The 26,280-nt window shown below is 40.0% G+C and overlaps 2 protein-coding genes across 5 annotated transcripts; one reads left to right on the top strand and one right to left on the bottom strand.

The window, feature by feature from the left end:
- Nucleotides 1-758: 758 nt before the first annotated feature.
- reps1 (RALBP1 associated Eps domain containing 1) lies at nucleotides 759-18,829 on the bottom strand. 4 transcript variants are annotated; one of them, XM_075458861.1, is made up of 19 exons: nucleotides 18,060-18,829; nucleotides 15,660-15,783; nucleotides 12,681-12,910; nucleotides 11,803-11,965; nucleotides 11,370-11,500; nucleotides 9,871-10,033; nucleotides 9,709-9,772; nucleotides 8,997-9,151; nucleotides 7,957-8,078; nucleotides 7,480-7,560; nucleotides 5,997-6,084; nucleotides 5,342-5,443; nucleotides 4,583-4,643; nucleotides 4,168-4,366; nucleotides 3,850-4,044; nucleotides 3,327-3,416; nucleotides 3,003-3,160; nucleotides 2,776-2,881; nucleotides 759-2,682 (listed from the first exon to the last, which is right to left on the bottom strand). In XM_075458861.1, exons 1-19 carry the CDS (start codon nucleotides 18,210-18,212, stop codon nucleotides 2,614-2,616), a joined length of 2,454 nt encoding a protein of 817 aa, XP_075314976.1. In that variant the 5' UTR covers nucleotides 18,213-18,829; the 3' UTR covers nucleotides 759-2,613. The 4 variants fall into 4 exon arrangements, with proteins under 4 accessions (XP_075314976.1, XP_075314977.1, XP_075314978.1 ...); XM_075458862.1 differs by having other exon boundaries at nucleotides 3,003-3,157; XM_075458863.1 differs by having other exon boundaries at nucleotides 11,436-11,500.
- Nucleotides 18,830-21,022: 2,193 nt separating this feature from the next.
- On the top strand, nucleotides 21,023-25,834 carry abracl (ABRA C-terminal like). Its single transcript, XM_075459092.1, has 3 exons — nucleotides 21,023-21,108; nucleotides 22,478-22,543; nucleotides 22,695-25,834. Exons 2-3 carry the CDS (start codon nucleotides 22,483-22,485, stop codon nucleotides 22,877-22,879), a joined length of 246 nt encoding a protein of 81 aa, XP_075315207.1. The 5' UTR covers nucleotides 21,023-21,108; nucleotides 22,478-22,482; the 3' UTR covers nucleotides 22,880-25,834.
- The last annotated feature ends 446 nt before the right edge of the window (nucleotides 25,835-26,280 follow it).

The following is a 26,280-nucleotide window of genomic DNA, read 5'->3' as shown; positions in this document are numbered from 1 at the left end:
GATACAGTACATCCATGCAGTTAAACATCTAGGATCCCACAGCCAAGAGAGAAGGAATTAAATAGAATATTCTTTCGCTGTTAGTCAGCAATTAATGCAAATTTACATATGAGTCCAAAAAGTGTGTATCATATACAATATACACCACAGATCTGGGAGCAAATAGCATTCAAAATCCCATCAAAGACTTCATTAAATGACTGATTGCTTCTGCCTGCCTGGATTGCCTTTTGGGTTTTGGGATGAGGAAGGAGCTGTTGTGCGAGCAAACATTAAACAATCCCACTTGAAGGTGTTTAATCGGGTTTTAAGTGTTATTAGTTCCAGGTCTGGAAACGATATCGCGCGCACACACGCACACATACACACGAAGTACACCATCGTCCTCAACAGCAGAAAAAAAGAAGGCGAGCCTTGATGCAACAAGGGAGAGAGGTCAGTCAGCCGCCGTGGAAACCTGAACGCCAGTCGTGGGAGTAAGGCTTTAGAAGAAGTCTGGTGCTTCACCAAAACACAGGGACAAAAAAAAAAATAGTTGGTCAGACAAATAGGGACATTTCAAGACACTTGGACAAAAACGTAAGTTTCCAGATTGTATTGGAGAAATATAACTTGAGGGGTTTGTTATTTTTTTCCTTCTTAAAGCATCTTTTTTTTTTTTTAAATACATGTGAAAGACAAGAACAAACATGCAGATTAAAAAAGGGGGACGTAACAAATAGCTGAGATAATGAGGAGAGTGAGGAGGGGGGGGGGGGGGGGGGGGGGGGTTTCAGTTCAAAGTGCAGTTAGGTCATTCAGGTCTCCCATTCTGTTGACTGGTCTCTTGTTGGGCTTTGTCTCCACCCAGCAAAAGGTCACATTTTTGCAGATTTCAGGTGAAACCGCCCTGATAAAAACACTGAGCTGGAGTTTAATTCCCTCTGGGGGCCAGGAGCAGAGGGAAGTGGACTGCTCATAAGTACCCAAAAAAAAAAAAAAAAAAAGGCAAAATTAATCACAAACATACATACAATAGATGGTGTTCTGGAAGATCTATGATACAAAAACCAGAGTATACTGTTCACACAGTTGCTACTATCATAGAACAAAGAGCTAAAGTAGAGTTGGTCTGTGAAGATGCGTCGCCCGTACTTGCATAGTGCTGCCTGCCTGATTGGAAAACAGCTACATTTTTACATAAACTCCTGCACCATCAGTTTGGATCTGTGCACACGTGTTCGCAGAGGAGAAATCGCAGGAAAACTTCTCCCTGGTCAGCAACACGATTCTTCATAAACGGCGCCTTCTGCAGCCAAGCAGCTGGAAATTTTCAAACCCTTCAAGTGAACATTTATTTCCACTACATGCTTTCCCGAAAAAGTTGAAGACTGAAGACAACTGCAGTGTGAGAAGTTAAAAGGAAAGCTGAAATGTCAAACCACAGCTAAGTGTGGAAAAAAAAAAAAAAACATTAAAAAAAAAGAAAAAGAAAAAAGAAAGAAGCTTCTTTTTGTCTTCCAACACAACCAAAGTAGAGATGAAAGAGCAGAGTGACAGTTCAGTCATTTGGCATAAAGTTAAACCATTCAGTCACATCAATCCTCAAACACTGTAACATGAAGACAAATAGAGGACACAGAACTTTCACACACTGCATCACGCCATCAACCACACACACACAATCATATATATCTATATGTAGACTAGAAGGGCAGTAAGAGGAAGGGCTGAATTCATGTCACAGGATGAGTCAAAAAAAGCCTTTGCCTTGCTGATTGAGCCATTTAAAGCCTCACACAAACACACGAGTCCCGTCTGTTTACAGAGAGGAGCCCCACACCAGTTTCTTCCCACTTGTGAAATCTGTTTTTGTCTAAACTAATAGTCAGTTACTTCCACGTGGCAAATGTTTGACAGTTACTATTTTTGAAGATGTTTACTGAACTAACGCCTTGAGAGCAGCTGTCTGTTGTCCAGTTGCGACTATGTTTGTACTGTAGTAGCAGGAGGGGTTCATATGCCAAAAAACTGGAAGACGCTTATCTAAACCAACTGGAAAACCAACAGATTTTCTCACCTCTCATTTTCTCTCTCAGAAAGAAAACAAGTGTGTTCCCTAAACTGACCTGATTGAACAGGAGTTTGGTGTGTGTGTGTGGGGGGGGGGGGGGGTTCAAACATACTGGTAGCACTCTCCAGGTAAGTCACTCAATAAGAACACATGGCCACAAACAGTCACACGAAAACAAATGCACTCTGCATTTCTTCTTCGGTCACTTTACAGAGTAAAGTAATGAGACGCCAGCAGTTTGTCTCTTGGTTGAACACCGTCTCTGCGTTCGCCGTCATCCTCACCTTCACCTCTCTTTAGAAAGAAAATGGAAAAGTGCCCGTTTGTAAGGCGCCCTTCTGTCTCCTCCCCCAACTGGTAAGACTGTACTCTCAGGTCCGTCCGGTTTCTGGTTGGTCAATGTGTAATTGAGCGTGAGAGTTTTTAACGGAACGCCCTGCGGCGTGACGGTGCCGCCAGGAAAAGCCGGAATGACGGAAATGACGAGGAGTGGAGGAAGGGAGGGGGGGCCACAGCCTTGATCCAGATGAACTACAGCCTAATTTAGTTCCACACGTTAGTTAAAGGTGGGAGAAAGGTCTGAGCTGCTCCAGCTGGACTTCCAGAGATATCCTCTCCTCAAGCAGGTCCTGGAAAACAGTGAGAGGTATGAGCACACCAAGAGCCACGAGACAAGCCATCTTTTTCTAACCACTACAGACAGTAGCCGATGTCCGTCATACCTTCAGCTGTTGCTGTAGTTCACTGTTTAGTCGCGCCAAGACCGTGTTCGTCTCCTTGTTTCTTCTAATTGAAGCTTGAATTGCCTTTTTGTCCTTTCCGACCGACCTGGAAAAATAAAAATAAAAACACACTTAAACTGACGCAAACAAATTCAGCAACTAACTGTGATAAGACTCTTAAAAAAAAAAAAAAAAAAAAGTCTCCTGAACCAACAGAAGTTTCCTACCTGGGGATGGAGGGCTGAGTGGCCAGGACGGCAGCTATGATGCTGGATTTCTGCGGACCGTGCTGCTCATCCTCCGGTCGTAGCTCGTCTTCAGACTTCAACCTCCGACGAACAGGTTTTGGTGGCGGAGCCAGTGGGCCCGATGAGCCCTTGGTCTGCTGGGAAAACAAAACCAAAATAAGGTGAAAACCTTGTTGTCACACAGGCTGTTTGCAAGACAGCAGCTGTTCATTTTCTCCTTTTACAAAACAAATGATGTGCAGTTTGTTTTTTACTGTAAGCATTAGATAATCCATTCAAGTTTATATTAGAAAGCTGATGTACAGAGTTGACTGTAGCTGAAGTTCTCTCATCTGCTGGACCATCACTCTTGACTGTTCTTAAAGGGCCGGCACCTTCTGATGTTTTCTCCACCTGTTGACATACAAAAAAAAGAAGAAAAAAAAAAAGAGCATGAATGTTAAACTAAAACTACAAAATAGAAGGCTCACAACAAGAGGACAAACATTCTGTTAGCGTGTAAAACAGGCACTAAAACCCTCTGTCTATAACTCAGTTAAATAAACAGAGTTAAAAAGGAGAAACACCACACACAGCCTAATATACATTCGCTTTCTCTATAAACCATCTTATGTTAAACAAACTTGGATAAAGATCCATAGAAGGATGAATGTTTGAGTGCTTAAGATCCCAAACGGTGATTTGCAACACTGCCTATAATCATGCGCCCAAAGACCAAAATAACAGCTTCAACGGTGGAAATGTTTTGTTAATGAGTTGAAAATCAAAGTGTCTTAAGGTAAATGATATAATAAATAACAACTGCTTGCTCTGGGTAAAAATCTACCTGTCCTGCCTCGCTGTGTTTGTCGACCTCCGGCAGACTGGACGGCTGTTCAGAGGCAGCAAAGGCCTGAAACTGGCTGAAGTCTGCGAAGTTGGGCTGCTGAGGAATCTGCTGGGGGGAGGTTGTGGTGAGCACCGCCCCGCCTCCAGGTACAGCTTCAGCTTCCACACGGTGCCCTGTGAGTGGTGCTGATGTCTGGGAAGCAGGCAGGAGAGGGAAGAAAGGAGGGAAGGTTTTTGTAATGGGGAAAAAAGTGCCAGGTCCAGGTGGAGCAGGTGAAAATGATTTCAGTTCAAATACGCGGTTTTGTTCATGTACCTGTGTGGGTAGTGGTCGAGGAGGCACTGCAGGAGGGAACGCTATCGTAGAGGGTTGCGGTTGCCCTGTAGTGGATGTGGCTGCGAAGGTGCGATTCATGTCCAGGGACGAGGAGCGAGAGTGGGAGGGATGTGGGCGGGGAGGAGGCGGAGGTGGAGCTACCACCTTTAGAGCCTCTGGAGACGTACCCGACTGAGACCTTAAGAGAAAAATTTGTTTCTAGATTTAGTCCGATTTACTGTGCCATGTATCAACATTAGTCCAAACAAACAAATGGATAATGATACAGACAGCCCCACTTCAAGTTATAAATGGTCTAAGTCACCTGTGAAAAAGTCCAGGAAAGATAAAATATGATGATTCAAAGCACAAGGTCGAGTTTTAACTTCTCTTCCAACCAAAGAAAACAAGTTACCTTTGCCTGGTGATTGGTTCCTGGTCTGAGGTGAAGGAATCTGAACTGCTGTAACCATCAGCTTCATGGAAAGTAAAATCAAATTAAAACAAACTATTAACCTCAAAGTGTACAACTCATAACAGAAAGTACAGAGACAGAACAATATGTTGACACAAAGGCAATACAGACACAAACTATGCTGAGCCTGCAGAGACATGAACAAACGACATTGTGTCCAACAGTTCTGACACACAGCAAATAAAGTCACTGGTCTGATATCGACAAAAATGACCACAGTCAACGGCTGCACTTTGAATTTGGTTATATCGATATAACTATAACTTATATTGAGTATGCGTATGTGCACCGCCGGCTGCGCTGCTGCCAGTGACTGAACAGGCATTAAGACATATCAGAAGGAAGGTGCCTCCTTATGTTTCATGGGGCCTGTTATGGCGACTGTTCAATAATATCTGGCTGCAATTAGTCAAAAAAGTCACTAAATTTGTTGCCAGGTGCTTCTGTTTTCTCCCCAATGACAAAGTTACCAGTTAGAGGCAATAAAATGTTAATGCATAAAAGTTAATATCATGTATCCAAAATAATGCAAGCAGCAGAGAAACAAAGGTAATTAAAAAAGGAAAACATAGGGATCTCTCTTCTTCTGCAGCATCAGTGTTGATTGTACATTTTTCCCAAAAGCTTTCATTATAAGTCTTAGAAGTTGAGCGTAATACTCCACCCACGCTGTTTCAGAGCAGCCCATCTTTTACTCACCCGCAGTGTTGGCAGCTACAAACTTCATGGAAGCAGGCATTTTGGCTTCTTCAGAGAGCTCTGGAGGTTTCACAAGCAGAGGACTGGTAGGGTGATTGTGGTCTGAGGGTTCAGAAAGGAACAGGGAAAGTGTTGAATCTACAGCAGCCAGTACTTAGAAATTAAAATAAACACTGATAATGAACAGTAAGCAGCTTTGCCATTAGTTTGGAGCCACAATGCTCCAGTAACAGCTGCAGAAACTGCTAATGAGCCTGAACACAAATCATTTTCACTGTATGTTTATGAACAGAAAGCTGTGCAGTTGTGTTTAATGATACATCAGGGTGTGTTTACTGATATCAAATGTCAAATTATGCCTCTTGGGTTGTCATTAGGTTTCCCACACTGCAAACTCAGCAGGACAAACTGTATTCTGAAGCACTTCTATACTGGGGGGGGGTGGCACAAAGAGCGAGTCAAAATGACTTTATTTTTAAGTTTAAAAGTGAGTTGGTATAGATTATAATGTTTTCTTTCATATTAGCGTCAAATAACACTGAAGTGACGTTAAGCTCTTCATAACGGCGTCCATAAAAACAGGCTAAATGAGCATTGGGAACGCCTGCAGCTGCACACATGTATTATCTAGGCTAAAGGCCAGAGCAAGTCTCACCACTGCCAGTCCTCTTCAGCTCCATCTCCTGCATGTGGATCTTACTGGGCGTCATCCGGATGGGCACTGGGTGGACGATGGCCGTGTCCTTCAGGACAGACAGATGAATATTTGAGAAAATGAGGATTGACATAAGGCGAACTCCGTCTTTTTTCAAACCGTTTACTTGGACAGGCCGAGTCTTTTAGCCTCGTCCTTGTAACAGTGATTAATCAAGTACACACAATGTGGGAAAAAAAAAAAAAAAAAAAGTGATCCATTTCACCTCAGAGACACCTAATTTTCACAGTTTGCAGCGGTTTGAAGAATTTCAAGAGTATAAATACAGAAAGACACACTTTCTTGGTTTTCTAACTGAGATGGTGATCAAAACAGACATTGTGTTTTTAACTTATTATGGCAGTACACATTACTCTGGAGACCCCAATATCGTCCAGACAGGGTGAGCTGGAATGTTGCAGCTCGTATGAAGAGGTGGCTGGCAAAGTAAATATTTGTATCAAACCCACTTCAGCTGATGGATTAAAAAAAAATAAAAAAAATAAACTTGCTGGTGATAAATGAAGAATGACAACACTTTCAGCAATATTTTTGGTTATTCTGCAAGTGATATCCTCCTTTTTTTTTTTAATGATTCGTCCTCTCAATGTTTAGTCTTACTTTTCTCTTGAGAACCAACAGGATTTGAAATGTTACATTTATTGAGTTTCTACACGATATCTTTTAATTTATGTTTTTTTTTTAAAAATTCATTTAAATTATTTTATTTGTTTCTCTTTATATTCTTTTATGTATTTTTAAAGCTTCTTACACTCCCTGCTGCAATGCTTTTATTTTATGTGAAGCACTTTGAATTGTTTTGTACATGAAATGTGCATGAAATGTGATTTGATAAATACAAATCAGATTACACTTCTACCACCAAAGGAGCCGATCGGCTCAGTGTTTGGATGCTAAACTCTTACTTGATTCTTCCTATACAAGTTTCCTTCTATTATGTTTTAATTGATTAATTTTAAGAGAATCAAGAGAAAAAAAAAATTGAGTTTTGAGAAGAATTAAGGGTTACTTAATAGATACACCACAGCTGTTTCTGCTCGAGTTTGTGGTCAGAATGAACGAGTAGCTAAAAAAACATGCATATTCTTGCAAAAATATACTTTGTTGTCGTCTACTGATACTGCTCTTTTCTGCCAAGCCGAATGTGTTGAGCTATCCATGAAACAGTTGCCACTAAATATGTGTATCGCAATCTGAAAATAAACGTGGTATTGGTGGGTCCCACTGTAGAAAAAAAACACACAAAAGTGATGTCCAATGGAAGCTAAGCCAGCCAAATCACAGCGCAGTGGCCACTGCTGATGATGGGCATTGCACTTTAAAAGAACAACATGCACAGAAAGAGTGACAGGCACAGAGTTCTAAAGAGGGTTAATGTCTGTCCATTAATGGTGAAAACATGCATTCTAAGTGATTGACTTACAGGGTCAGCTGGTGCAATGTTAGAGTCAAATTGGGTCAGAGTTTGTGAGCTGGAGGAGCGCTCGCTAAACGTCTCCCACTGCTGCAGGAGATAGACAGTGAGAAAAAAAACATGTCAGTCAGCCAGTGCAGTGACATCACACATTTACATCATCAGTCTCAGCCGTGACGCTGATGGGACATCAGTCATCGGCAGATGACTTGATGACATGACATCATCAGCAGGCATGGACACAAAAAAATTCGATTTTAAATTGCAGGCAACCGTCACAGAACCGCGGAGAAAAAGAAGAGGTGCTGGATTATCAGTAATTATGTTTGATGATGAGGAAGTTGATGGCAATCAAATCATGACCGATGCATGGAGGAAGAACACTTTCAAACAAGTGACCCAAACAGAGCAAAAGCGAAAACAAGCAAAGAGCTTCAAGTTTGTGTAAATTTGTCACAGAGTCGGGTGTTGAGTGCATGCTGGAACCTCGCTGTTCTGGTTCATCTCTGGCCACGCCTGGTTGAGTGAAGGCATAGAGGGGGACTTGCTGGGGGTGACCTCCACCGGCGACGCAGAGTACCCACCATCAGCAGTCGGCTCCGGGACTTCTAAAGGTGTGAAAGTTGCACACAAACTTAGATAGCAGTGGGCTCCTGGTAACACAAATACCCTAGAGATCCATGTTTCTTTAGAAAATTAAACTAAACACTCTTAATGTTATCTGTGGTTTTACTGAGAAAGATCCTGTTTGAGCTTTCTTTTCCATGAACAAAACAAAGAAAGTAAACTTTGTTTTTCCTGTGATATCATGTTACAACAACCATTTTGCATGTTCCCCAAAGGAACAGAAAGTTGGCTTAAAAAGGCTTCCTTTTTGGGAAGTAGAGGATTCTGTTAACAGCAGTCAATTAGTTTACCTCAACACAAACACTGGAAACAACTGAGAAACTGAGCCTTTGTCCTACTTTGTCCTACAGTAACAATCCCAAAACTATGAATAATAATGTGTAATAATGATGAGTAAAAGGTTAAAAATTAGGGAAACAAATTATTAAATCTATTCAAAGGCAATTCATGGAAAATTCCATATTTTAAGACTAAAAAAAAATCAAATAAATAGATGTGACATCTGGGAAAGTTATGAGATTTTTCTTTAAAAAGGACCCACCAGAATGTCAAGTATTAGTCAAATTAATAGAAACTAATCGTTTGTATGGTAAACAACCCTTTACTCTTACTATTATCACTGCGATCAATAATCACAAGACCATCTTCTTCTTCTTCTGTGTCTTTACGATCATTCTCTTAGAAATATGACTTCATACAAGTGCTTACAACTGTCCTTTGTATACACGTACAACAAGGTCTCTGCTGTGTTAACACTGGGCAGCAGAGTATGAAGCTCTGCCAAGGAAACTCCGCATCAATCAACTGCTACCAAGCACATGGCAGCGTCGTTGCCTCACAGTTTTGAGGTTGAGAAATTAGAAAAGGGTGCAGGAGACACAAAGAGCGAGCCAGCGTACCTGCTGAATCATCCAGGTCAATCAGCTTTGGCATCAGGCTCTCAGGCAGCTTCTCTGGGAGGTCGTAGCCATTCTTTCTGGCCACAACCAGGTGAAAGGCCGCGCAGAACTCGTCCAGGGTCAGCGCTCCGTCTTTATCAAAGTCTGACAGCTCCCTTCAGACACACATTAGACTGTGTTACAATGACAACTGAAGCTTAAGCCAGACACTACATTGATTATTCCACCAGCCTTTAAATCCGACGTTGTCTGCATTTGTGAATGAAGTTTAGCCCTTATGCACATGTCTCATCAATGCACATAGATCCTTCTGTAATCAGCATTTAACACTTAGTTGTAATGAAATTAGCAGTAATGAGACCTGCTCAAAACTTCACAGTAAAGTAATCCGTCCAGCTCCTCAGAGTCTTTGCATCTAACAGCCCTGCACAACACTCGGCTGAAAACCAATTGGCTAATAAAGTTAGCTGCAGTATGCAGTCGAGAGAAATATCAAGTTGAATAATGATCAAATTAGAGAAGCTAAAAAAAACTACTTGCAAATAAAAAATGTGGACTGTTGCAATTCGAATAATATGTTCCAACCTACATGTATATGAAAATACATAAGTTATCAATATCATTCGTTGTAACATGTCATCCTGAAGACCATACAGGCGGTTCAGATGTCTCCCTAAGATAGGCAAATCCAGCAGAAATAGTAATGGCTCACCAAATATGTGACAACTCTAAGATCGGTAGCTTTGATTTGGTGAAGAACTCTTTTGCCGCTGACCCTGAAACGCACAGACACAGAGTGGAGTCAGTTCCAATCAATCCACGTTTTGTTTCTTCTTGGATTCCTTTTTGTGTGCACGTGTTTGCTTTTTCCTACCAGGTATGAAACCAGTGAGGTCAGGCTGAATGGTTTTAAACTGGTTAATGTAATACTGTCTCTGCTCATCTGTGATCTTCCAAGGATCATCATAGCTGCTGGACTGTCGCTGGATCTCATTGGTTGTTGCAGCCGACGCCACGGTTCGTATCGTTGTGCTTTCCTGCAGGGAAAATAAACAGAAATGAGTGGATGTCTATCAGGGAAGCTCTGATCCACGCTGCATTCAGTGTCACTACTGAACACGTACGATTGTCCCACTTTTATCTCTTTAATGTTACACTGAACGTCGCAAGGAATGTTGAGAAAAAAAAAAACGAAAAAAAAAACTACCTTCATCCAGTTTATGCTGTAATTTTGCTTATATTGTTATGAACCAAAACTTAATAACTGCATTAAGGAAAGGTTGGTTTCCTTCCTGCACGGCAGAGCTGCCAAGGTGTCAAGCATATACACGGAAACTTTAAGTGTCAGATTGAGAATCTATATCAGGTGATATCAACTAACATTACCCAGATTGGTATCGGAGACAGAAATCTTGTCTGAGACATCCCTTCTGCCTTTGCCTGGATTTCAGGTCCAGACTTTAAATTTTGAGAAAATGTTGTTTCTTTTACAGTAAAAAAAAAAAAAATAAAAAAAAAAAAGAAAGAAAAAACATAATTCGGGATCAATTACAGCAGGAAATTATGATAATTCTAGTCAACTTTAAAACACGACGATGGCAGAAATTCATGTAGAGTAAAACTCGTATTGTCTTGAAGCATGTTGTCGGCTTTAATGACTCCAATATGATAAGAGAAAATGGGACATCTTCCTAAAATTAGGCACCGGGAACAGAAGCCTTTGTCTGGGAGCTAAAGTTTCCATCTCAGTGTGCTGGTAAACAAGTCACTGATTTAAAATGCTGACTGATGTTTAACACACAACTGGGGTTAGTTTATATCGTGTTTCATTATTATTTATTTATTATTGCAACATCTGATGGCGGAATGTCAGCTCATTAACGAGGGTAATGAAATTCATTGGGAGGCTATACGCAGGCTGTTACAATAGTGTGAAGTCATCCTCCCATTAGACATTGCACTGTATTTATACAGCAGATGCTTTTTATCCAAAGCAACTTACAAGTAAGGAATACATTTTGGGGTATTGTAGAGATCAGTATCTTGCCTAGCGACACTCCAAGACATTAGTTAGGGACCAAACGACCAACTTTCTGATGAGCAGTTGACTGCTCTTCCCCCTGAGCTACATGCAGACCTAAATTCATTACAATCTGAGCTGTGACATCTTGTTTTACTGTGTTTTTTCTGATAGACTGAGGACAAATTAAATAAATCCAAAATAATTTGGAGCGTTGCATCATTTTTTTTTTCTTAAAATGGCCGAGCCTATTAAAATTATAAAAAGGACCCAACTTAGCTAGAAAATTGGGAAAATAAGAGTGAACAAACAAGAAATTAGATAAGCAGGAATTAATATCCCTGCTGCTCTACCTGGACTGATGAGGGGTGCATTGCTGGGAGTGTGCTGGAGGGAGGGGTGTCTGCTGTGAAACTGACCCAACTTTCCTGACTTGGAGGAGGCGGCGAGTGTGACGACCACATGCCATCACCGGTGACAGGACCTGGAGGGATGATCACAGCCAAGTATGTTTAACATCAAACATTCCAAAGTCACTAAATGACAGCAATATCTCTAACCCATTCCATGCTGACAAAGACCTTTATTCCCCTAATAACTAACCGCTGCCTTTCTCAGCAAATATATGCCATGAAATAACATGACACAACTAATGTGTTTCTTTTTCCAACTCTTTCTCACTTAAATCGCAGCTACAGCAGGAGTACCTCGCATCCCCCATTTGTAACCCTTTTTTTCAGGTCAGAGCGGGTTGAGAGGGCGACATTTCGAAGCGGTGGCTGTTACCTGTCTGTGGTTCTCTGAACTGCGTCCACACAGCTCCAGTTGCAGCCACCACCGGTTGCCTGTCTGCGTTTCCGCCGCTATGCTGTCGCTTGTGTTTCCTCCAGGAGTGAGGGGAGGTGGGGGGAGACTGGTGAGGCGAGACAACCGGGGACGTCGGTTCGGGCTGGAAACACAAGCAAACATATAAGGCTTTTTATTCTATAAAATGGATTTTTTTTTTTAATACAGCATTTGATTAACAAAGATAAGTCAATGTGCTGTATTTTAACACAGTATATAAATAAAACACGAATGTGCAAACATTTAGCGACACTGCCTTATCATGAGCGTTATCTTTCAGATCCTGTTTCATGTGCAACATGACTTCTATCTTTAGCGCAGCACATCTGAACCATGTAAGAGCTACTTCAAATGGTTTTTTTTTTATCTGCATCATCACAGATGTGGGATGTTCAAACAACCAGCGAAAAAAACATTTCACAACTGCTCGCAAATAGAAATTGTATGAGAGATCTGCATAACTGACTGGCATGTCAACACACACGCAAAGTAATGTCGGAAAATTTCAGAAGGTAATTTGAGAAACAAGTAACCAAACATGATAAGGAAAAACTCAAGAAGTGGCATTGAACCAGCAGTTTATTTGTAGCAACCGCAGGGTTCAGCTGTTGTATAATGTGCCTCGCAACATAAATACAAACAGGTTTGTCCATTCTAAGCCTTACCCATACAAGGGAATATTGACACTATCCCTCCTGTTATCATGTTTGTTGGCATTTTATATGTTGAAGGGTCAGAGGCCGACGTGACGTCAACAAGTACTGAATGAGACGATTTAAATATGTGTCACATCTCCACGGAACAGTTTAGTTACTAACCTGTGGTTCTATGCTGGGTGCCAGGGGTTGGATGACTTCATGGACAGGATGTGAGGTGGATGAAGGGGGACATTTCTTGTTCTGGTGAACCCTGCCTGGTGGCCTGGGTATTACTGCAGCTCCAGGAGCTGGGTACATGCCCTGGCTGTCTGTATCCTGGTACAGTGCTGCGTGTCTCGCTTCGGCTTCGTTCTTCCCCACCACGAACCTGGGCAGCGGCAGATCTTTGACTGGCGAAACAGAAATGAGTGTCATGAAGAAGCCAAAAAACATGCTAACAAATTCACCCTTAAAGGCACTGATATTGTCCAATACAATCAGTCTGTGATGGATTACAGGAGTTCTCTGTGTACTGACTGTTTATATTTCCCAGAATGCCTGGAAGAGTCATATACTTGTTACAGTCAGATGATGGTAAATTGGCTTGTAAAGAGCTGTAAAATGGGAGCAGTGTGAGTAGTCCTCACAGGGACGAATGCTTCGTCAAAAAGAAACACGCAACATGCAGTGTTAGTGTCTTATAAAGTTGGTTCATTATGTTGCTGAATATCAAAGCAAAACATGGAAACTTAACTTCTGATGTTGCTGCAATGAAAATATTGACTTTTGCTCCGGTTTGTATCCCAGTTCTAAAAAAAACCTGCGCTACAGATTCTTCAAACAGGGGAATTACATGGAAATGGCAGAATTTAGTAAATAGTAGAGAGCACCAGTGGGCACTGTCAAATAAACTGTGACCACAGGAATATCAAAAACAGGAAATAACAAGGACTTCAAATGACAAAGCCAGAAATAGTGGCTGATTAGTTGCACCAGTGTTGTTATATCAGATTTAAATTGACCAATGAAACGGTGGAAGACGGAATTTCACTTTAAATTCTCATTTTGGCTTTTGACGATTATCGAGGTAGAACAACTATTGTGCTGCATCGCGTTTTGCATCTCGTTTTGCGATCATACTCTTGTTTTTAATCAACGCAGTGTGACTTTCCATTCGTGGCTTTTGACCCTCTCTAAAAACCAGTCAATAAATGATCTCAATCCTTAATTTAATTGTCAAACTCGAGCAGCCCTACATCGCAATCTTCTAGAAATATTAATTTACAAATCAAAATGGATAAGACTGGTGAAAAAACACAGAGGAACATTTTGAAAAGACGGGAGCATGCAGCAACCACAGTAAATCGACACTGTAGCCCTGTTCTAACATGTAAGTATTTATTTTCTGGATGATCATTTTCCACCTGTAAAAGCGTCAATCCTGCAGTCATTTTCAGTTCCATATTTTGGCACAGTTGGCCGCCTTCATACTGTCTGAGAGCACCAAGTAAATCAACATTTTTAACCAGTTCATCATTACCTTTATCGACTTCTGAGACACCATCGTTGTGAAGACAGGTTTCCAAAGTCCAAAACATCCCCAAACCTAATAACCACCATCACGCTGTACACTGTGACCCTTTTTCTAAGAGGAAGTTGGCTTTGTGCTTCCTTATGCGTTTATCAAATTACAAAATCATCTCAGCATGTTGCAATATTTCAGGGCCAAAGTCGGTGAGTGTTTGTGTTTTAACGTAAAAACACAATTTAACAAACTCATCAGTACTCAAGACTTCAAACTCTGGTAATCTGTAGCATGAATATTAGACCAAAAACAGTTCAGAAGGGATGATAAATTTCTCAAAAATGTATGATAAGCCGCTATTTGGGGTCATCGTACTTTACATTAAGATAAACTGTCTTCCACTATGAATGATAAGCCATCCAAAAGGCTTAGTTAAAAGCCTTTAAAAAAAGAAATCAATATTTCTTAATATACAGGCCAACCTGTTTCCCAGAGCTACTTATATAGTCTGTCGTCTTTAGAAATTGTGATACATCTTTATCAGTTGACCATCAAGACAATGTAACATGGACCCTATGGTCAAACATACATCCTGCATACATGATGTGAAATTCTTTAAATAACCTGTTTCCTCACCCCTTTAGCTGTAGAAAAACTCATTTGATGTTTTAGACGTGATCAGTTAGGGCTGCAAAAGGGTGGAAAAGTCCCTGTAAAGTTCCAGAAACTTTCTAAGGAAACTTGAGTTTGGGAATTTTGAAAATATTCCTCCATTCATCAGATCTCATTCTCTTGAATAAGATGACAAAATTTACATTTTGATTTAATAGTTGCACGTTAAATTTTAACACCACAGATCAAATACATCCGCCTCATAATGTCATCAAAACGTACTTGACTTTATGTAGTCTTTGGGCTCAAATGTGTGGCTTCAACAGTCTGTGTCTGTGTGGTCGAAAGAGGAGCTTTAGGAGTTCAGAATTTCACAATAGAAATGATCTGTGCATGTGATGAAGGAATGCACAATGCAAGTTGGGGGTGTGGCCTCAATGGCACTGCAGTAATTGTGCTATGTGCCAATTGATTGAGGAATAGCACAGATACTTAACTACATTTGTATGAAATCTGACTGTTTTAGCCAAGATGAAGCTACTATTTATTTTTTTACCAACTATATTTAGCTTCCCAAGCTTCACTTTTGAAAAAAATCCAGGTTATTTCTGTTAATTCCTACAAATTCCCCTCAAGTCTCATAGATAGCTTCCAACTTTGAAAATTCATGGAATTTTGCAACCCTACTATCGGTTAACATCATCTTTTTATTTCGGTTTTCTTATGTAACAAAATGCTACAATGACTGAAAATAACGGACAACTGTCCTTTGCTTCCTGTTCCACAACCTCAAATTCATGCAGCTTTCATTTTGACAATAAAAGAGACAACTATTACTGGCTGACGTATATCAATACATAAAGTAAATACCATATATCAGTGTGGTACAAAGTATTTTTCAGGTCTGGCATCTCCAAACATACCATCAACCCCAGAGAAGCAAAAAAACATAGTTAAAAGCACTGATGTGTGTTCCTGCACCGCCAAACTGCAACAATGAGTAGATTCAAGTTTGGACTCACCCGAGTTGAGGCTTTCCACCCTTAGGGGTAGCCCAGACTGGGCGATGGCAATAAGCTTCAGAGCAATGTAGAACTGGCTCCGTCCGAAGTGGCCCAGCCGAGTGGCTCCACATAGCTCTGTGATCTGAACCCCCACACAAAGACAAGGAGGAACAGTTAACAACATTGTATTCATCCAGAAAGAGCACAGCTGGGCTTCCCACTGACAATTCGCCAATAGGTAAGTTTAACAATAAAGAAATTAACCAAAGCCATAGCTGTTATTTAGGGTTTCCCTTAAAAGTTGGATTAATTGCTTCTGTGGTCAAATAAAACATTGTAAACACTTGACACTGATACTTGCTTTTAGTCACAAATGCAGCACAAGCAACCCTCTCGTTTACTGCACTCACTGGCAGATGTTCAATGGGTCTCAGCAGTTATAACCCTGATTATCCCTTTATTTGATGTAATGCATGTCCACTAGAGAAAGCTGTGTGCAAAATGGAAGGCTGAGCAACACAAGAGAAACTAAAATGTCTGAAATATGGACGCACAGATAATAGATAGTGTGGCACTGAATAAAAGCAATAAAAGTACAACTGCAGCCTGTGGGTGATTAATACCAATGAAGTTAATTTTCATAGCATTACAAAAACCCCTCATCTGCCGGTCCTTCAGCACTGCGAGCCACAACACCAACAGCCCACCACAGCTTGCTGATCCCTCTTCTGCTGACAAAGGACTTAATCCGAGTGTGTGAGCATAAAATAGCACCAGTCACTTTTCTCAGCCTGTCACAACATGACACTGTAGCGTCTCATGGGCTCAATGTAGACTTCCAAAGCAGAGAGCTACGACGCTGCACGGTTCTTCTGCCACACAGCTCCCCCCTTGTTGACCTTGAAAAGGATGCTGACTCACAAACTGCAAATACTGGCCTGTTGAGAGACCTGGAGTCACAAGAACAGGCGGCTGCAGTTTAACTGGCTACTCATGACTCGCAGTTAAGGGACAGTGGCAGGGACTCTATAGATGTGATTACCAGAGATGAAACTACGAGATGCTGTTGTGCATATGCAATAATCACATCATAAGGTGACTTTACTCAAACACCTCGAGCCAAAACTTTTTGTCTGACAAAATACTCCATCATGTTTTTTTTAATAAACCCTTAAAAGACACAAGCAGTCTCTGTGTGAGCACAGTGAGAAGAGAGGAAAATTAGGGGAATGCTTAACACGTTAAACATTATTGCAAAGAAATATAACATCACTTGTATGTAAATAACATCCTGACAGAGGGGGTGGTGTCAGCAGTGCCTTGCAATTACTGCTACAGCACATTGCAACACGCCTTATTAGTCTGATCATTTAAAATCAGCACAGCAAAGCCCAGTGTTAGATGTGCAATGCCTGAGGTGAATTCCACCCAAGGCGAAAAAAAACAATAATCAGATGTTAGTTCCATTACTGAGGTCTGGATTTGAGTATTATTACAACAAACATCGTGACCCAACCAGTTATATCAAACCACAAAAATGTTTCAAAGTAGTAGTTAGTACTGACTTACTTTTGGGTTTGCTCTGATTAAAGTCTAGGAGAACCCTTTGCACCCAAAACAACTCTTGCTATAAAGGGATTTTATAAAAATCTAAATGTAGACATTTTTACCCTATGCAGCTGCACGTCCCTCTAAACTAATTTAAATCATTTTATAGTGACTAGCTCTCTCCAAATATAGTAATGCATTTATAACAATGTATACTGGTTTGCATACCCATGTGTAACCAGTGGTACAACATGACAACTGCATTCTGGAAAAGGGTTAATACAAATACAATTAAGAGCTGATCTACAAAGTCTGTGCAGGAAACAGTCTTCTGGGAAACTATTCAGGTTATATGATTACTTTAATAAATCGCACTACCAAGTAGACACGGTGACATTGAGTCTGTGTTTCCACCATATCAACAACCCACTAAAATAAAGGAAGATGCTTGTGGAAGGAGAGGACAGGAAAGAGTGGGCACATTGCTGATTAGCACATTATTTACGTTATACAAATTGGTTGTTACTAAAAGCGTGACCACATAGAAACACGACTGAAAAGCAGACATAAAGGCGTCTCCTATCTTTGTTACAACGCCAGTTAGAGACTCTTATTTCCAGCTATTGTTAACTGTGTGGTTAGGCTGCCTTCACTCTTTTGGCTGAGGCTAACATTAGCCAGAAGAAGGTGTGTCTCTAGCTGCGCAGCTTTGCTAACCAGCCAAGCTAACTTCAGCTAAACAGAATGACAGGTCAGCTCGGACAGGCAGCCAAGTTTATACCTTATCTGATAAAAATGCCACGCTTTGCAGTTAGCCTCACAGTCTGAGGATAACTGTTTAAAACCCGATACCTGCTATAGTTAGCTTACCTGCAGGACAACTTCGCTGGGTAGCTGGGCCGCCCGGAAAAGGTCAAGAACTCTCCCATTGGAAGCCACTTTTTTGGTGTTGTCCGTGTCGCAGTATACGAACAATTCCGAATAATATTTCTGCTCGACATCACTCAGCGTTAGACTTTCCATCGTAGTACCAAGTGAACCTGTAAACCAGACTAGTTGGCTGTTGATTAGCCCTTAGCCAATGGCTGGGGCAGGATCCGAAAATGGGCGAGACTTTAGGATCCCAACTTAGCTAGCTTTACTTCCTAGCTAACGGTGAGGTTAGCAATAATAATGTTCACAACACGCTGTATCAACTTGTTGTCGTGTGGTCCCACTCTCTTTAAGCGCCCTTAATACTGTCCACCAACAAACAGCGGCCAGTCTCAAATGGAAATTTCAAATACTGAATGTTTTCACACAGTTAATTACTTAGTTAACTTACTGGGCAGCCAAGTAAAGTGGCCAACAGCTGGCTAGTAGTGATGTGAGCTAACAGCTACCTTGAATCAAAGTCAGCGGCTCTTACGGCAGGCTAACTAGCAAGTCGTAAAGTGCGTCCACCTTCTCGATCTGGACATTAGCCACATTAACCACACGCTACAGCACTTCTTCTGCCCTGAATCCGCTACAGGGTGTTGTTTCTGCGTTTCGCCGGAGACAGATTCCTCTGCGGGGCCGTTACAAGTAAAGTTTCAGGGTCTTTGGGCTCCTTCCTCTAGTAATCATAGCCGCCATTCCTGCTTCCAGTGTAAAGCTATTTGAAGTTAAATTGATACTTCCGGTAGAGTCCTTCAGAGTAAAGGTAACTGAGTTTTTTTTTTTTTTTATAAAAAGAAAACATTCTTCAACTCAACTTCAACAATTATGTGGCCTCTGGCTGTTGAATTATCCAAATGCCTCATATTGTTTATATAATGTAAATAGTCAGTGCTAATTTGATCAGTTTGTGTGGAAACATCTGATATTAAAGCCCTCTGTCAGTACATAGCAACTTTATCATCTTTACATTGATGTCAGATGACAATGAGACAACATTTAAGTACCACTCCCCAAGGCATAAAGAACATTTAAGATATTGAAATACATTTAATAGGGAATGTAAGATGTGCAAAAGCAGCAGACAACAGTAATAATCCAGGCTATCTCTCATGTGTGATGCATCTTAAACTGTTCTGTTTACCTGTTTTTTCTATTTACATAATAAACACATAAGTGTCACACTAAAATACACTGGAGAGATGAATGGGAGATGACCTGAAGGCCGTATAAAGATAGTTTGTAATTACAGTCACTTTACAGGGCACTGGACAGTCTCAGTTAATGGTCATACTGTTTTTCCAGTTGAGTATACAGTCTACTAATGTATTTGACGTGGTTTCTTTAAGAAAAACAAAAAACATTTGAGTATTAAAGGAGAAAGAGAAGGGATATGTTGTTAGCAGGTACCTTAACGTTTTGTTTAAGTTTTGTTCCTGACTTTCAGGTTAATGTGTCATGTGAAACAATCATTGTGGTAATGACCCAATATCTAATTTAAAAGAAGTTGAATGTAAAAAGTTGTGTTTCTTTCTTTCTTATTTTAGTCTCTTTATTTATTGATTCATCAATGTCAGTGACTTAATTAATTAATTGATATATTTACATAAATAAACACATACATTAAATAAATTATAAAAACAATTTTCTCCTGACATTTCACTTTATCTATTGGTTTATCAATTGAAGCGTTGAGATTGATTGATTACCCATCAAATATGCATCATATTTGCATAAACTAATACACAGAATGAATAATGAGTGAGAAAGCAGAGAAAATTAAATACTCTAGAAGTGGGAAATTTATTTTGAAAGCAAAATTAGATAACATCCGGTCCACGCCAACGTTTCTTATGACCCAACTTGACGTTTCCTGACGTCACAGGGCTACGGTCCGAGTCAGCGCGAGCTTGCTTGGCCTACGGGGACCCGTATGAGTGATTTCAAAGTAAAAGGTGTTAAAACATGACTAAATTGATGGATGCAGTATGATTTAGTGTAGGAAATTACAGATGCTGCTCTTTTTTACCTTTACCCAGAATTAGGTAATCCATTGTCACTGCGTTTAATAATATGGGAACTGTAGTTTTTTATCCCTTTGCATGGCCAGTCATCCACTTTGTAAACATTATGGTTTATGCAATATACACTTTATTATCTGAAAAATGGAGGAGCATGGATTCAATACTCTGTATATTGTTTTTTTTTATTTTTTTTAAAATTTTTATATCATTTTTTATATTTTATGTAGACATTTTTAAATCCAGGTTAAAGACATTTCTGTTCTCATGTGTCTATGCCTGAAATATCTTTTAACTTATCTAGACTGTTGCTTGTTTTTAAATTCATTTAAATGATTTTATTTGTTTCTCTTTATATTCTTTTATGTATTTTTAATGCTTCTTACACTCCCTGCTGCAATGCTTTTATTTTATGTAAAGCACTTTGAATTGTTTGTACATGAAATGTGCTATATAAATAAATTTGATTTGATTTTGATTTGACTTCAAGCAAACTTAATAGGTTTGATGGCTAACTTTACCTTCTGAGCACCTGTATTACCGGTTGTGTGAGGCCTGATACACATAACTTGTTGGCCAACTTATCTTCCAGCTCTTTAAAGCCTTATATGGGTCAGTGTTGCTGAAAGTAAGGCATTGTGTCACCATGAAGTCAGATGAGCTTTCACGCTGCCTTCACGCGTTATAGGAAATGTGTGAATAATACACTTAACCATATGTCGATTAAAAAAAAAGATATACATTTATAAACCTTACAGTGCTTAACTAAGTAACACCAATTCACTCAATCGTGTTTTAAACACACTACCTGAGCTCCCAAGCAACAGAGGTGATGTGATTTATCCGCATTCTCGGCTTTTGTGTTGTGAAAGCGGTACTTTCCGAGCGGACGGTGAATGCAGCAGATTTTTCACCGGTGCCGACTCATCAGAAAGTCGTCCATCACCTCATTACGAGCAGAAACAGCCGCGACCAATAAGGTAAAAAAATAATGTTCCAGTGTTGTGTTTGAGCTTGTTTTGTGTACGCGTTTATTCAGGAATTATTCCATCATATATCACATCTGTTTAGCCAACATAACAAACTCTAACCCAGATCATTTGCCGGGCGTCAGTAGCTCAGACAGCTGATGCTCAGAGAAATATTTATCGGTGCCTAAACTCCCGTAAAATGTCACTGGTCTGTGAATATTAACCCATACGCAAGGGACTGCTCTACATCGTCAAAATGAATGAGTTTACATTTAGCATTTGCGGCTTGAGTTGGCTAGCTGTGAGTGCTAATCTCCCATTTCCGCATTGGTGATAGTCCGCCCTGTTCAGGCTGTTGATCTCAGAGCTGCAGACTGTTTAAATAAGGAGTTTCCCCACCTTCGTGTTTTTGTGCGTAAACGATAAAGTCAAATAGAATATTTTCCTTCAATGTCTGAAATGAAATAATCTACCAAACTACATTTACAAATATGTCAATTTTGGGATAAATCTAATGTGATTAATAGGAGAACAACTGCAAAGACTAGAGTAGTGGAGCTCAATAATAATAATAATAATAAACTTTATTTCACAGACTCAAGGTCCAGATAAGAATATGCAGTACATTAAAAGACATACAACCCCCCCCCCCCCCCACCACCACACACACACACACACAGACAATCATGTCATGTCAGTGGGGATTGGCCCACATACAATTGGGTTGTGTGTCACTTTGGGTGTTGGGTATTGGGTGTCACTTTCCTTTATATTTGACAAACACCTATTCCATTTCTTGATAGATTTAATCTACACATAAATTTATCCATAAGGCTCCTCATTAGAGCCTGAAATGTGGGCACATTTGCAGTGACAAAGAGAGCACTTGCACTTTCCCACCTTGGAGCCTGAAGCAAAATTGATCAATGATGCACCTGGGAAACCTTTCATCGCGCTCGTGCTCATAAAGTATTGCAACTAAAAATGCTTTAAATTTGAGCAAAGTTTGGCTTGGAACGTCAGATACGCCCTTTCGGTGGCCTTAAAAAAGGAGTAGACTTGTTTAATTCTAGCAGGTGTATTTGCGTTATTATATTTGACTGTTGCCTTTTTTGTTTTGCTCGCCCTCCTTGGCCAGTGTTTATGATGGCCCCCGAAGTATGAAACACCACCACAAAAGAGAAAAATGCAGCATTTGAGAACTTTTCACAAAATGCAAAAAGATTTCACCAAATGTATACACGTGACAACATTTCAGAAAATGTGACAGCATGACCCCTTTTTTGCATTTTTACAAATATTGTTTAAATTCCTAACACAAGCCTGTTTGCATCAGTATATTTGATTGTCATGTGTGTGTTTTTTTTTCTGTTTTCAGAAACAATGAATGTCTCACATGAAATAGGCTTGCTGGTAGAGGAGATTCAGCGACTTGGCAGTAAAAGTGAGTAGAGCTGGTGAACATAGCAGAATGACATGTTTATTCTTGATATACTTTGGCATATCGTATCATGAGTTTAAGCAGCAATTCACTTTAAAACCACTCTTGTCTATAAATAACTTAAATACTAATCCGTGCTATTCTCTTATTTCAGATGCCAACGGTCAAACTAGCGTGACGTTTGGGGTCTTATTTAACGACGACCGCTGTGCCAATATCTTCGAGGCGTTAGTGGGCACCTTGAAGGCAGCCAAGAAGAGGAAAATCATCGACTTCCACAGCGAGCTGCTTCTGCAGGGCGTCCACGACAACGTTGAAATCATCCTGCTGCAAGAATGAGACCGACGCTTGAATCGGAGGGCCTTCCAGGAGCTGTGGGTCTGACTGAATCCCTCCAGCAGTGCACCAGCCTGACTTTGGGCTTCTGGTTTCTGCCTTCCCCGTTAATTAACAAGGCTCTGTATCAAAACTGAAACACAATAACCAGTTATCAGTTTAGACCTAACTGTACACTTACAGGCCTGGCCAGCATGTCTGCGTGTTATTTGATTTTGTCGTGCCAAATTTGATGATTTATTATGGTTTTCATGGTTAGCAGCTTCTGATTGATCACATTAAAAAGCCTTTTTCACACCTCTAGACATTTTCTGGCGGGGCTGCGTGTAAATTTGCAAATGTCCACATCAATCAGACCGTACCTTTTATAAGTTTAACCTTCCAGCTCCCGAGCAGGAAGTCTGATGTATCTCTGAATGTCCCCTCGTGAGAATCACACAGGCAATTCTCCAGAAAATTCACACCAGGCATGTGTGCTAATAACAGTTGCTGTTGTCTTGTGTGTTGCTTTCCATTTTGCTTGTCTGTCATGCGGACATGTATGCTTACTAACACAAAAACAGCCAATATTACAGATAAGTAGCGAGTCTCTTCAACCATCCTGTGCATCGTATGCAGCCTCCTGTGTGCTCTGCATGGATGCCACTCTGGAGTATTCCGAGTTGTGATATCACATCTCGCATATAAACGCGGTTTTAGGTTCAGATTACTTAAAAAAAAAAAACGTGTTTTTTATCTTCTTTTCTTTCTTGGGCGCTGCCATTTTATCAACTATAAGCGCCATTTTGTTACTCTTTTAAGATTGTAAATGCATGAATCAGGAATGTAATATTTTATCTTAGGATTTTAAGTCTTTTTAAGGGGTAAATTCCAGTGGATCACAGCCAGATGCCTCTCTTTACAGTGTCAGTGTCAGGAAAAATGTCGCACAGCATCTTTAGTGGTCGTCACACTTTTAATTGGAGCTCTCTTGGAATAGCTGCTCGAGGCAGGTTCTCCCTTTATTACTATCAGCTGTTCTGATGGGTGTTACTTAAAAGGAAATCTAGTGCAGCTGTGGGGTAAATGTCAGTACGTGCCCACCATGTCACCAAATGGTTGTTCTCATTTACTGTTTACATGGACCACTTCTGCTACCTCTTTTGGACTTTGATAAGACCTTTATTCGTGCTTTTGGAGATCCACGAACAGTCCTTTGATAGAGTCTTAAGACCACAAAGAAAGTGCATTTCGAGACACGCCTGCAGCTTTTTGTATTCATCACAATGTGCAAAAGTGGTTTTTATTCCAACTTTTTAAGTGTGACCACTAATGAATTTTATCTGCTGAACAAACTCCAAAAATTGCCTTCCCTGTGGAAACAGCCGATGAACAAATGGCGAATGTATTTTTTTGTGCAATTTTTTTATTGGTGTCAAGTGCAAAACTGAATTTGTAATGATTCTCAGGACCAAATTCACACAACCAAAATATGTCTTAATTCAGTTGATTGTTTTAGTTTTGTTGCTGTTTTTAATTCTAATTAATATTTGAAATATATTCTTAATTCTGTACTGTGGGTCTGATGAAACTTGCAGATCAGGCATGACCACTTCCCTATATTTCCTAATATCAAAATATCAAAACAAATCAGGGTGATTTATATTGACTTTTGAAATGGCTTTTTTGTCAATGATAAGAAGTAATAGACAAGCACATTCACCCTATATGGAAGCCCATAGCTGACAAAATTCATTAGCTCAATAAAACTGTGTGTAATAAATAATCAAGCAGACAAATAGAAGAGAAAGATTCACAGAGGTTTAAACTTTGGGCGGTGATCTTATTTTCTTTCTTTGTTCATTAACATTTTAACGGCGCTCTCTCATTTCACAACTCACCACAAAGTATTCGTGAGCTCAGTCAGACAGAAACTTGCTGTCAGGTCATCTAAGTGTGGAGTGAGGTGAAACACATCTGCCTCCAGTCACAGGCCGACTCGCCTCCTTCACAGGACAAAGACTTGGGGTTCGGCCCTGTTTTTGGTCGCATTTTTCAATGTATTTTAAAAACCATGTCGTATTATCACGGACCGTTTTTAAACTTTTCCCCCAGTTGGTCACGTGAATCTCGCTGCACTCTTCCTCTGCAGCTTTGGGTGGAGAATTGGCACCAACTACTGCCAACCTCAGTGACCAGCCCAAATATGCAGAAATTAGGGTTTTATTCAGCTGATTATTTAAAAGATTTGGTTAAGATTTACAATGTATTTGATTGGAAATCAATAAACTGCATGCTAAACGCACAGTATTATAGGAATAGAACTACTAGATTGAATTATGAAAATAAGCAGAGAAATTTTAAATATTTTGATTGTTTTATTTCACATTTATTCTACTGTGGAACTTGAATAATGCATTTTTAATTGTAACTTTGAACATTTGGGCCATTATATTTTGAAAGTATACCATCTTTTCTTCATATTTAGTTGAATTAGTTTATCTCTTGTTTGTGTTACCATCTTCTCACCATTTGCTTCTTATTGATCAGGTTTGAGAGAGCACGCCCGATCCACAAGTTTCGTCAGACTCATTTCACTGCTGTTCTATCAACCTCACGAAATCTTTTCCATTCAGTCATGGGTTGTTTGAGTTCGACTTGAAACGTGGGATCCTGCTCAGAAATGGATGAAAAGTTTAGTGAAATCAGATGAGCTTAAACTGAAATGGTCTGTAAAGTTGTGGAACAAACATCCTGCTGTTCCTCTGAAGCGAGTTTCAGGTGACTTTCTCGTAATTATCAGAACGGTGTGAATACCTCAAACTATGTCTGTGAGCTACTGGACGGTTGCATGATGTGTTCAAGTGTGTCGTTACTGTATTTTGTGTTGGTAATAACACATTCCTGAAAGAGCAGAGGTTTTTTTTTTACCGTGGAAAACACTCTGAGGAATAAAGACTTTACACTTGAAGCCTTGAACTGCTTTGTTTGGTGTGTGTTTTTTTATTTAAAAACTTATTAACTTACAGTAAAAATGCTTCATAAATGGTAAATGGAAGCAGCTTATTTTATAACGCAATCATTATATATTTATACACCAAATAAGGCTTTAAACACACTTGTGTGATAATTTCTGATCATTTCATCTTTGTTGTCCTGGCTGAGTCTGCTGCTGCATTCAGGTACCGTGAGAATATCTGACATAGCAGTTTACAGACTGTTAACTCATGTCAAATGGCTTTAGGTCCAACTTACTGTGTTAGATCTATTGTTTAAAGAAGAGGACTGGATTGGGATTTGGTCTGTGAGAATCCGTCATCCCTTGATATACTATATTTAAAAAAAAAAAAGAATTACACAATGATGATTAAAATAGCCCCTTGGATGAATACCTACCCCATTACAGATCATATAAAAGGGGAAAT

The sequence above is a fragment of the Odontesthes bonariensis genome, chromosome 24, assembly GCF_027942865.1.
Source record: "Odontesthes bonariensis isolate fOdoBon6 chromosome 24, fOdoBon6.hap1, whole genome shotgun sequence".
Lineage (NCBI taxonomy): Eukaryota > Metazoa > Chordata > Actinopteri > Atheriniformes > Atherinopsidae > Odontesthes > Odontesthes bonariensis.
This window is presented reverse-complemented; position numbering and strand designations above follow the sequence as displayed.

Coding starts and splice junctions, on each gene's coding strand:
- reps1 (XM_075458861.1), bottom strand. CDS start 18,212: ATGGAAAGTCTAACGCTGAGTGATGTCGAGCAGAAATATTATTCGGAA. Junction 8,079..8,996: donor TGACCTGGATGATTCAGCAG/GTACGCTGGCTC, acceptor TCACACCTTTAG/AAGTCCCGGAGCCGACTGCT. Junction 4,644..5,341: donor TGTAGCTGCCAACACTGCGG/GTGAGTAAAAGA, acceptor CTTTCCATGAAG/CTGATGGTTACAGCAGTTCA.
- abracl (XM_075459092.1), top strand. CDS start 22,483: ATGAATGTCTCACATGAAATAGGCTTGCTGGTAGAGGAGATTCAGCGA. Junction 22,544..22,694: donor TCAGCGACTTGGCAGTAAAA/GTGAGTAGAGCT, acceptor CTCTTATTTCAG/ATGCCAACGGTCAAACTAGC.